The sequence below is a fragment of the Pelophylax lessonae genome (genome assembly GCF_965119305.1).
Source record: "Pelophylax lessonae genome assembly, chromosome: 3".
Taxonomy (NCBI): domain Eukaryota; kingdom Metazoa; phylum Chordata; class Amphibia; order Anura; family Ranidae; genus Pelophylax; species Pelophylax lessonae.
In genome coordinates, this window is record NC_138770.1 from 316,074,243 (window position 1) to 316,086,054 (window position 11,812).

An 11,812-nucleotide genomic window follows, 5' to 3' on the forward strand; every position below is an offset into this window, starting at 1 on the left:
TTTTCTCATCAGCAGTATATAGCAGTTTTATGATTTCTATCAGTGTCCACCAGATCACTGGTTAAAGCTTGTAGGAGGAGTTTTCATTCTCCTTTGCACATGTCCAGTTTGGTTTTGACAGTCAGAGTGCCTCCAAGGCTTTCTTCTATCAGGAGATGGATTGGGGACAGTAAAAAGACAGGATCAAACAGTTTTTTTACACAGTGCAGAGGATTAACCCCTTAGGCTCCACAGCGAGTATAACAAGCATGCTTTCGGCTGGTTTTACATATGTGCAGCCACGGTTCCCAGCATGGGGTTCGGTGCGTTCCTGTTCACCGATTCGGACTGGATTCGCACCTGAACCAACACCTGTACCGGACCCAAACACGCACAGGACCCTTTAGAAATGAGAATTGTGGCCACCCAGGACCTATGTGGATTGGCCATCCAGTAACACTCGCATGTCATGCGAATTGGATGCAGGGAAAGCTCTCATATATGTGAACCCGGCCCTTACTGCATATGCAGACTAATTTTATTGTTGCGACTTTAGTAACACTTTAATACATTCTGTGCTGCTGATCCCCCCCCCCCCTTTATTCTTTCCTGAGCCTGATCCGATCCAGCGATGTGAACGAGAGCAACGGCTCACTGCTGTCTCCCTCCTCCCTGGATAGATTGATAACAGCTGCTGTCAATCAAATGCTTTGCCAAGCGAGTGGGGGGAGAGCAAGCTCAGACAGGGCAGCTAGGGAGCGAGCATGCACGGGTGCCCCATGGAAAGCGGCTTTCTATGGGTGCACTTGCCGAAGAGAAGGAGGGCTGAAGAAGAGGATGGAGGCTGCGCTGCAAAACCATTGCACAGAGAGGGTAAATATAACGTGTTTATTTTAATTACAAAAAAAAAATGAAGCTTTAATATTGCTTAAAGGCTAAATTAATAGAGACTCAAATTATTGTCAGCAGGGCAAATAGCATTTTCAGAAGGCAGTTATCAATGGCAGTTTTTTTTTTTGTTTCTTTTTTTAACCTACTTCCTTTTTGCAAGAGTAGTACATAAACTTGGTTGTATGTAATGATTTCAACAGCTGCTCAATTTTGAAATGATTTTCCACTTTTTCTTAGCTGTCATCTTCCCTCATTTTTCACTTATAGGGTACTCCTACTTTTATTCTTCTGGTGCATGGATATTATATTTCTGCTCTTCTTTGTCAGTTGCATATTGCTTCTTTATCTGTGGCACAACTGCCTCTTTATAGAATCTTTCCAGCTTTGGTTCTGTTTCTTTCCAAAACTCTGGGTTAAATTTCAGTGGGACAACAGCAGTTTCCTTATTTGTATGCACAACAAAGTCTGCATTTCTCATTCCTGTTGAAGCCAGCTGGCACTGTACCTGAGTATAATATGCATGATTTGACTTAAGGACATAGGAATCCCCATTCAAAGCCAGGCAGAAGTTGCGGTCAGCACACGCCTCCCGTATTGTGTGATCTTTGTGCTTGTATGGACACTTCACCTCTAAGATGCACAGAGTTTCTCCTGTAATCTTATCTTTTACTATTCCATCCGGACTTGCTGCCAGCCAGCTTTTGGTTGGATGAATGAATAGGCCGCAATCTTCTACCTTCACTTCCTTACCCTTATTCTTTAATGCCTGTTTCTCATAATTCCGCACAGCACATTTCTCATTTCTAATACCCCAGCTCATAGCTGCTGTTTGCACTTTTGGTCCTGTGCCCAGCACAGACTTTAGATAGGATTGTGGAATATCACTAGTTTTGTTATTAGCAAATTTGCTGTTAGATATCTGATGAGCCAAGGATGCTGTAATACGATTTTGACGCCAGTAGTGCCAGTCTGGATTATCCCTCTGACCTCGGGTTAGACATTCTATTCTCTCTGTATCTTTCTGAGATAAATGGGCTTGAGCACTAGCTTCCGATGTGCTTCTTGTCTCAGATGAAACTTCCTGAAGGACCTGCTCAGAATATCCAGCTGCTTTTGAGGTTGCTGCACGCTGACTTCCGTCAGTCCTTGGTCTTGCACCAGCAGAGGTGGATCTGGTGGTCCGTGTTGTAGGATGAATATCTCTTCTCACTGGCATTTTGGGTGGTTCGCTGGCACTCTTTGGTTCTTCATACCTCCTGGATGGTGCAGACGTACGGTGTGCTGTTTCATAAGAGGTGGGTTCCCTATGTGCTGTACTTCCAACGCTATTTGCTGCTGCCGTTTTCTTTACATGTTCCTTTGTTGTAGGTGGTCCCATTTTTAAAATTTAAAGACTGGAATACCTGTAGTGAGATAAAAATAGGTTTAGATTGCTGACTGTACAATCAACTTAAAGATTTTCTAAACCGCAAAACTTATTAAGTCTAGAGGAGAAGAAAAATGAACTAGTAATCTGCTAATGTTATCCTGGAAATACTATAGCTACAGTCAAAGACAAACTGAGAGAACTATGTAGGGTGCCATTTTTCCAGACCTCCTGGAAAAACTAGCAGGCTGGAAGTGTCTTGCTGCAAAAATTTCAGGGCTCTTTCACACAATATGTTTTAGGCTTGTTGGGCAGCCTTGCCAAATGCAGTGACAAGGCATCTTGCCTTGAGTCCTATAAGCTCAGGTAACGCAACTGCTCTGCACTGTAAAAAGGTTAGGGCATGCTGAGATGCATAAAAATGGATGAAATGCAATTTTGTGATTTTTCAGTAAAGTTGCAATGGGTCATTATTGCATCAGCTCCTTTCACAGTGGTATAATGCAGCCATTAGTGTGAATTGGCTCTTGACAGATAGTTTGCTGCATTCAGAGGCACTCTGTGCTATAGCGGCAAACAAACTAGCTGATAAGCTGCAGTTTGTGTGTGGCAAAAATTCCCCAGAAATATCAGGCGTAGGTTCTATTCATATGCAAGCGCTCAGTTGAGCGGTAAATGCAAACAAAGGTGGCAGCCAGCTATTTGGCCATCTGTATGTAGCCTAAGACTGACCAGTAATGCCAGCTAATATATTTTCTCTATCGCTCATTGACAGACGTAGTCTTCTTGATTCTCAAGAGCTGGGTTATGTTGTCTCCGCAGGAGTAGGACTAGGCAGAATGACAAAACGTTCTGGCTCCACCCTAGGGGCAGTCCCTGAGGGTATATCCTCCCTCTCTCTGCTACAGGGAATCAGTTTTTTTTTTCTGTCTAGTCAGGAGTAAGGACCTAAGTTCCTTGCTGGGATCTTTTGGTCCTGGCAAGACTTTTTTTCTTTAAGAAAAAGACATTTTTTAGGTAGTTTTTCTCCAGTGTTTTTTCCTGTGAGATCTTCAAGCAAAAATGCCGGACTGGGCGACACTTGTGGTCACCCCAGCCGGCCTACGAGCGCGCGCAGACCATGGCATTGCGCTTGGTCGGCCGCGACATATTCAAGTAAGTATGCGGGGCCGGGCGACGGGCTGGATGTTGAGATCCAGTGGTCACCCCGGTTTCTGCCTAAAAGCGTGTGCAGACCAGTGCGCTGAGTCGGCCGCGACGGAGTCCCAGTAAAGGGACTGACTTTGCGAGTTAAAAGCTCGCTTGGACGCCAGGTACCAGAGAGTCGAGGCGTCCACAAACCCCCACCCCGGTGGAGAGGGTATTGTGAAGAGAGGGTGCCTGTCGGTTCGGTATGGTGAGTAAACGTTCCCTTTTTTCCTCATTATGAGGCAGTATATATTATGGGCCCCTCCATATATGGTCAGTATATATCTGATACTTACAAGTCCCCCTTGTAATACAGCTTGTGTTTGTGGGAAGTGGACTTGGTTCAAGAGCTAACACTCTACCCAGCAGACTGTAACATTACAGCAGACAAAGGAGGTATAATCCTACCTTATGTGCAGTGTATCTCTGTAGATCCATATGTCACCTCTAGGTCCATTCGCACGGTAGCAGCCTTCCTGCATCCAGGGGATGTCCTAGCGTCCATAGACATCAAGGACACCTATCTTCACATTCCCATTTTCGCAGGACATCAGCGTTTTCTGCGCTTTTCCGTAGAGGAGAACCACTATCAGTTTGTGGCGTTACCTTTCGGTCTCGCCACGGCTCCGCGGGTCTTCACAAAGGTGTTGGCCCCAATGTTGGCACTTCTGCGCCAAAGAGGTATATCGATTCTAGGTTACCTAGACGATCTTCTGCTTCATGCAGAGTCTCCTCAGACCTTGCTACAAAACATAGAAATTACTATGATTTCTTTACAGGAATTCGGGTGGCTGGTGAACCAGCAAAAGTCATTTCTGGTTCCCACCCAGAGGCTCGAATATCTGGGTCTAATTCTAGACACAGTCAGGACAAGAGTTTTTCTTCCGGTAGGGAAACTCCGAAAGATTCAATCAGCAGTCCAGTTGTTACTGTCCAACAGCTGGTCTTCCCTTCGGACTTGCATGAGGGTTCTGGGGTTGATGGTGGCTTCATTCGAAGCAGTCCCATTTGCCCAGTCCCATACCCGAATTCTTCAGCAAGAGATTCTTCTCAGATGGAATCGGAATCCGGAATCCCTGGACAATCAGATACGATTGAGCAAACAGACCAGAGAGTCTCTGGTCTGGTGGCTTCGGTCTCCAATGCTCAGCCAGGGAAAGTCATTTCTGCCAATATATTGGACGATAGTGACCACGGATGCCAGTCTATCCGGATGGGGAGGAATTCTCGGTCAGTTATCTGTCCAGGGACTTTGGTCCCCGGAAGAATCCAGGTTACCGATAAATGTATTGGAACTGAGAGCGATCAGACTTTGTCTGATTCACTGGACCGAGCAGCTCCAGGGCAGCCCGGTTCGGATCCAGTCGGACAATGCCACGGCCGTGGCTTATGTCAATCATCAGGGGGGCACCAAGAGTGTCCGAGCGGCCAAAGAAGTGGCTTGCATTCTTCGCTGGGCGGAACGATTTGTTCCAGCAATCTCTGCGGTGTTCATTCCGGGGGTGGAGAATTGGCAGGCAGATTATCTCAGCCGTCAGACCCTGGATCAGGGGGAATGGTCCCTCCATCCAGACGTTTTCCACCAGTTGTGCCTACGGTGGGGCACCCCGGATGTGGATCTGTTGGCATCACGATTCAACAGGAAAGTTCAGAGATTCGTGGCTCGCTCCCGCGATCCTCTAGCAGAAACCGCAGACGCACTGATCGCCCCGTGGGGGCAATACCAGCTAATATATGCCTTCCCTCCTCTCGCGTTACTGCCAAGACTTCTTCGCAGGGTAGAGGAGGAAGGAATCCCAGTAATCCTGGTAGCTCCGGACTGGCCTCGTCGAGCTTGGTACGCCGACATGGTCAGACTGGTGGCGGACGTCCCATGGAGACTTCCTCTCAGGGAGGATCTACTGTCTCAGGGACCGATCTTCCATCCTGCTTTACGATCGCTGGCTTTAACGGCCTGGCTATTGAGACCCAGGTGCTGAAGGACAAAGGTTTGTCAGCTTCAGTTATTCCTACTCTAGTTGAAGCAAGGAAAGCGACTTCCAGAAAGATTTATCATCGCACATGGAAGTCCTACATTGCATGGTGTGAACCTTTGGGGTTCCGTCCTCGGTCTTATTCGATTAGTCGAATATTGGCTTTTCTGCAACAAGGGGTTGAGCAGAAACTGGCCTTGAGTACTATCAAGGGTCAGGTCTCAGCATTAGCCATCTTCTTTCAGAAGCCTTTGGCTACTCATTCCTTGGTGCGGAATTTCATCCAGGGGGTGTGACATCTGGCTCCGCCAGTGCACGCGCCGTTACCCCCCTGGGATCTTAATTTAGTGTTGTCGGTTCTTCAGAAACCTCCCTTTGAAGATATTAGGGAGATTCCTCTACCCACGTTGTCCCAGAAGGTGGCCTTCTTGGTGGCTATTACTTCTGCACGCAGGGTGTCAGAACTGGCCGCATTATCTTGTCGTTCACCATATCTGGTGGTTCATAGAGATAAGGTGGTTCTTCGTCCGAATCCATCCTTCCTACCAAAAGTGGTTTCAGAATTTCATCTGAATGAAGAAATTGTATTACCTTCCCTGTGTCCTAAGCCCAGTCATCCTCGGGAATTTGCTTTGCACTCCTTGGATGTGGTCCGGGCGATCAGGGTATACTTGAAAACGACAGACTCGTTTCGCAAGACGGATTCACTTTTTGTGATCCCAGATGGACCCAAAAAGGGGTTGCCTGCATCTGCCGCGACCATTTCCAGATGGATCAGACAGACGGTAGTGCAGGCTTATTCTATTAAGGGTCGGGAGCCCCCGTTCCCTGTTAAGGCGCACTCCACTCGGGCACTTAGTGCGTCATGGGCCTTTCGCCATCAGGCGTCAGTGGTCCAGGTGTGCAAGGCGGCTACCTGGTCGTCGGTGCATACCTTCTCTAAACATTATAAAGTTGATGTAATGGCATCGTCTGATGCCTCATTTGGCCGCAAGGTTTTGCAGGCCGCAATTTGAGGAGACCAGTGGTCTACCTCGAGGGTTTTTTTCCGTTGGAAAATTTTTTCTTTAGCCTCATTCTTTGTTTATAATGAGCCTTTGAAACTTCTAGTTTGGCACCGGTTGGGCCTTCTAGATTGGATTTGATTTTGTCAATCCCACCCCTCATTTGTGGCACTGCTTCTGGATGTCCCAGCTCTTGAGAATCAAGAAGACTACGTCTGTCAATGAGCTTAAGAGAAAAGGATTTTACGGTAAGTTCTTACAAAAATCCATTTACGTTCACTTCAGGTTTCCTTAAAGTGGAACTATATGGAAAACTTTTTGTTCTTTTCATTTTGGATAGACTAAGGGAGGGTCATAACCTGTGTCTGTTTTATTTTGTTGCCTCCTTTGTCCCATTGGGGAGAATTCCCTTCACTTACTGAAAACACATAGCCAAAACAGGAAGTGAGAGGAAATCCCTATCAATGAAAGGAATCCCTTGGAGACCCCCAAGTCACTAGAACTAGTGTCCCTATAGGAATATTTCACTTCTTACTTTTCTGGGGACAACCCAAAATTTGGGATTTTCTTTTACTTTCCCTTTCAATGATGATAGTAAATAGGACAAATAGAGCGGGTGAGTCTCCCCAACAGAGACACAGGTAGCAATAAAAACTGACTGAAGTGTTCTAATCCCTCTCTGCTGTGTCCAAAACTAAAAAAAAAAGAGCTTTGCCTTGAGTTGTACTTTCAAGCAAATCCGTGTCCACCTAATTGGAATAAAATAAAAGTTGCATGGAATCAAAGGCTTTTGATACTCCCCTGCCCTGCTGCCTGTGATGCTAAAACTTGCTGTATAGCGATACCACTGCTTTAAGAAAATTTGGCATCTCACACTTGTAGTGTTTTGAATGCCTGGTTTACCAACACCTGTGGTTACTTCTACTGACCCTAGTGTTGCTCCTATACTCTGTGTAGGTGCTGGGGGAAGGAATCACAGAGTGTAGAGGTTGACCAGGCTTCTGACACACCTGGAAGTGACAAATGCAGCATTATTTCTTCATTACAGTGAAATTCAATGGCACAGGCAGTGAAACGGTTTAAATATTAAAGGTGATCTTTTACATGCATTTTTTTCCTTTATCTAAATATGTATATAATGATAGCAGACTTTGTACAAGATTTTCTGGTTGGAGCTGTGACCCCCCCCCCCCAAGTTAGCTAATGTGACCCCAGTGCTGATGGAGAGGGGCAGGGGAGGCGACAGACATCCTCCTTAATTAACTGAAGACATAAATGGTTGTTAGGATGCCAGTGCCTAGGAAGTCGTAATGGTGCATAATGAAAAACCTGTGGTTTTGTGTAACCAAAAGGCAGGGTTCATCCACCTACTGGCTTGTAAACAACTTTTGATACGTTTTTGGGCATTTTGCTAAGGTACCCCTGAAGAAGACTTAAGGCACCCTGGTTGAAAAAGGCTGTTCTAAGTTGTACCTGTACACATCAACCTCCCACCAAATGTGCTACAGACTGAATTTGGTGTGTTTGGTATTTTTCTAAACCAGTGCTGGTCAACTTTCTTGATATAGGGGGGTCTCAATTGCGACCCCTGACGAAGGGCCACACATAATATCTAGTAATTCTAATGTTTAAAAACTGTCAGAGACGTCACATTTCCACAGACGCTGGACTGCACTCTTTTGAAGCCCTGCGGGAGCAATTCTCTCTTCCCAACCTCATGCAAAACAGGTACATACAACTTGCACATGCGTACCGATCTCAATTCCCTAACGGACCACCTAGACTTGAACCACTTACGACATTGGATATTGTTAAATGCACAGAGCCCAAACACCTAATTTCCATATTCTATTTCGAGCTTCACACACCTTCTTCTACCACAATAGCGTATGCACTTAAAGATGAAAAGGGACGTGGGTGCTATGGAGGACGCACTAGAGAGGTGTCTATGAGTTTCACCGAAGTTATCAGACCGACTCACCCAGACCTTTATACTTCACCAGGCGTACCTCACTCCCCTCAGACTGGCAAGATACAAACCTGCCCCTTCTTGTCCAATGTGTGGGGACCCGGAGGCCTCCTTTTTCCATTTGCTCTGGAGCTGCCCCCAACTGAAGGATTTATGGCGACAGATTGTCACTTTCCTGCATGATAAAATGGGATCCCCCTTACAGCTTTCCCCCAAGGAATGTCTCCTGCGTGTATATCCAGACGCAGACATGGATAAATCCACTACAGCATTCTTACAGGAAACGTTGTTTCTAGTTCGAAAATTAATAGCTAGAAAATGGATGAGGAATGATCCCCCCACTTTTGAGCTTTGGCTCAAGGAAATAAACAATACCCTTCCTTTCCATAAACTTCTATATAAACATAGAGGCTGTCCTCATAAGTTCAACAAGATTTGGGATAGATGGGTGCAATGTCCCGATACGTTTCAATAGTATTATACACTTCCACCTTTTGATGGCTGGCTATATTCACTACTGTCTGTGTAAACTACTGCACGCTGCATGACTGTTTTCCTTCTTTATATACTTGTACAGTTCCTGCATGACTTCTGTACCTTTAATAAAACTCGCTGTTTTAAAAAAAAAAAAAAAAACTGTCAGACTACAGACCTATAGTCAGTAATGACCAGCAGCCCCCCACAATCTGTGGCCAAAGAAAAAAAAATTACCATTTTCAGCCCACTAGGGGCGCCGGACCTACTGGTGGCTATGGGGGGGTGGGGTTTTGCACCCCACGTGCGGCAGGCAGAGGCGCCGATTGGCGGCCTTCTGGGGGTCATCGGGGTGCAGAGCAATGCGCCCGGACCCTCCCCACTTTACTGATGTCCTGGCTGTAATTGGTCCAGACTCCAGCGTGGACCAATCACATAGGAGGACATCCCGGGTGACGTGACACGTGGGGGCGGTGCGTGCGTCAGTCACTTACCATTCCGGCGTCACGTCATCACCTTCCCGCCCGCCGACGCCGTCAGACCAGAGAGGAGAGCCGGCGCGTGAGGAAAAAGACTGAAGAGGGACTCGTCTCGTGTTCTCGTCTGCATCTCACAGTAGTCCCGGGCTGACTCCCGTCAGCAGCAGCACGCGGTGACGGCACCAGTGTGAGTGAGGTAAGTGAAGTGATGCCACGGGGGGGGGGGCGGCCCACACACTGCTTTGAAGAGGGCATGCACGCACGCTGATCTCTGCATTGAAGGGGGCACGCACGCTGATCTCTGCATTGAAAGGGGGCATGTACGCTGGTCACTGCATTGAAGGGGGCATGTACGCTGGTTTCTGCATTAAAGGGGGCATGTATGCTGGTCACTGCATTGAAAGGAGGCATGTATGCTGGTCACTGCATTGAAGGGGGCATGTACGCTAGTCACTGCATTGAAGGAGGCATGTAAGCTGGTCACTGCATTGAAGGGGGCATGTACGCTGGTCTCTGCATTGAAGGGGGCATGTACGCTGCTCTCTGCATTGAAGGGGGCATGTACGCTGCTCTCTGCATTGAAAGGGGGCATGTATGCTGGTCACTGCATTGAAGGGGGCATGTACGCTGGTCTCTGCATTGAAGGGGGCATGTACGCTGGTCACTGCATTGAAGGGGGCATGTACGCTGGTCTCTGCATTGAAGGGGGCATGTACGCTGGTCTCTGCATTGAAGGGGGCATGTACGCTGGTCACTGCATTGAAGGGGGCATGTACGCTGGTCTCTGCATTGAAGGGGGCACGCTGGTCACTGTGCATTGAAAGGGGCACGCTGGTCACTGTGCATTGAAAGGAGGTATCCTGGTCACTGTGTATTGAAAGGGGGGCATGCTGGTCACTGTGCATTGAAAGGGGGCACGCTGGTCACTGTGCATTGAAATGGGGCACGCTGGTCACTGTGCATTGAAAGGGGGGCATGCTGGTCACTGTGCATTGAAAGGGGGCACGCTGGTCTCTCTGCATTGAAAGGGGGCACATTATACCTTAATTACTGAAGGCCCCTTTCACACTTTTGTGACCTCAAAGTCACGCAATTTTTTACAGCGTTTTTTGCCGCAAAGCAATGCCTATTACATTTTTCTGTTTGTGCCCCCCCCCCCCCCCCAAAGATTTTGAGCACCAGCCGCCACTGCATATAGTATATAGAAGATGGTCAGAAGCTACAGGCATGCTTCAAGATGTGGTCAAGGACTGCAGATCTGCTACAAGAGGTGGTCAGAGACTATGGATAAACTACAGGAGATGGTCAGAAACTATAGGCATGCTGCAAGAGATGGTCAAGGAGAGATAATACAGGAGGTGGTCAAAAACTACACATGTACTACAGGTGATCATAGCTCCCAGCTGTCCCTAATTTGTAGGGACTGTCCCTAATTTTCAACAATGCCCCTATGATCCTCTTCCTTCTTCATTTGTCCCTCATTTTGGTCTGATCTATATAGTATATAAAATGCACTTTTTATCTTTCAAAAAAGTGTTTTCCTGTGCTAAAGCTTTCATGTGAGTTCTGAATTGCTGCATTTGTAAATTTCAAAGCCAGTATAAAGGAATACTAGTGGAGAAAAAAAAAAAAAGTACTTGTGAGTTTAACTTTTTTAATGTATAATTCTCCTTAAGGGGGCATGGCAGGGGGTGTGTCCGACGCCTACTGTATATACTTTTGCTAATAGGTGTCCCTCATTCCCATCTCAAAAAATTGGGAGATATGTAGAAGATGGTTAAACAACATGCATGACTAAACATGCTATAGCAGTTGTAGGAGAGTTGAGTTAATACTTCAGGAGACAGATAACGTTTTGAGACCAATAGGCCAGCCATACACGGTTCAGTTCTCGGCCGGTTCAGCAGGATTCAAATCATTAATGAGCAGGCTGAATGTACCAAGTTGATCGATCAACTTGGGTACAACCAACCTTCTGGAATCGCTTGCGATCATCGCAAGTGGCTGCTATAGCAGCTAGCAATAATCACTGTCTTCTCCCCGTAGGGACGGCTTCTCCTGCCCTCCCCTGCCCCCTTAGACAATGGCTCAGCAGAAGGGATTCCTGCATCAACACTGTCTGTGTTGATGGAGGAATCTACAATAAGTTGACTTGTTAATTTTTTCACCTGAAGGAAGTTGGGTGGGGGCCATAAGGATTCATTGGGAACCCAGTCCAATATTAGCACATTGTATTGTTGTATTGTAACACAGACTACTGCCTGCAGATGGCAACTTAATAAATGCCACAGGGGCCACAGGTTAGATACCAGGACCTAAAGATTTCAGTATCTATAAAGTCACTTTGGTGAGCTGTAAAAAATTGCTGTTGAAAATAACATCATAAAAGCTGTTTACTATTACACATACATGAGAGATTAATTACTTTTCATCCATTAAAAGAGCATTTACAAGTACTAAACAATAATTTCTGGAACAAATGACCAAAC

At 46.6% G+C, this 11,812-nt stretch overlaps 1 protein-coding gene across 1 annotated transcript; it reads right to left on the minus strand.

Annotated features, from left to right (window-relative positions):
- Positions 1 to 1,037: 1,037 nt before the first annotated feature.
- On the minus strand, positions 1,038 to 2,171 carry LOC309551816 (uncharacterized protein). The gene has a single exon (XM_082252511.1). It carries the CDS (start codon positions 2,084 to 2,086, stop codon positions 1,151 to 1,153), a length of 936 nt encoding a protein of 311 aa, XP_082108637.1. The 5' UTR covers positions 2,087 to 2,171; the 3' UTR covers positions 1,038 to 1,150.
- Between the last annotated feature and the right edge of the window lie 9,641 nt (positions 2,172 to 11,812).

What these genes read in the sequence shown, in the direction of transcription:
- LOC309551816 (XM_082252511.1), bottom strand. Translation starts at nt 2,086, where the DNA reads ATGCCAGTGAGAAGAGATATTCATCCTACAACACGGACCACCAGATCC.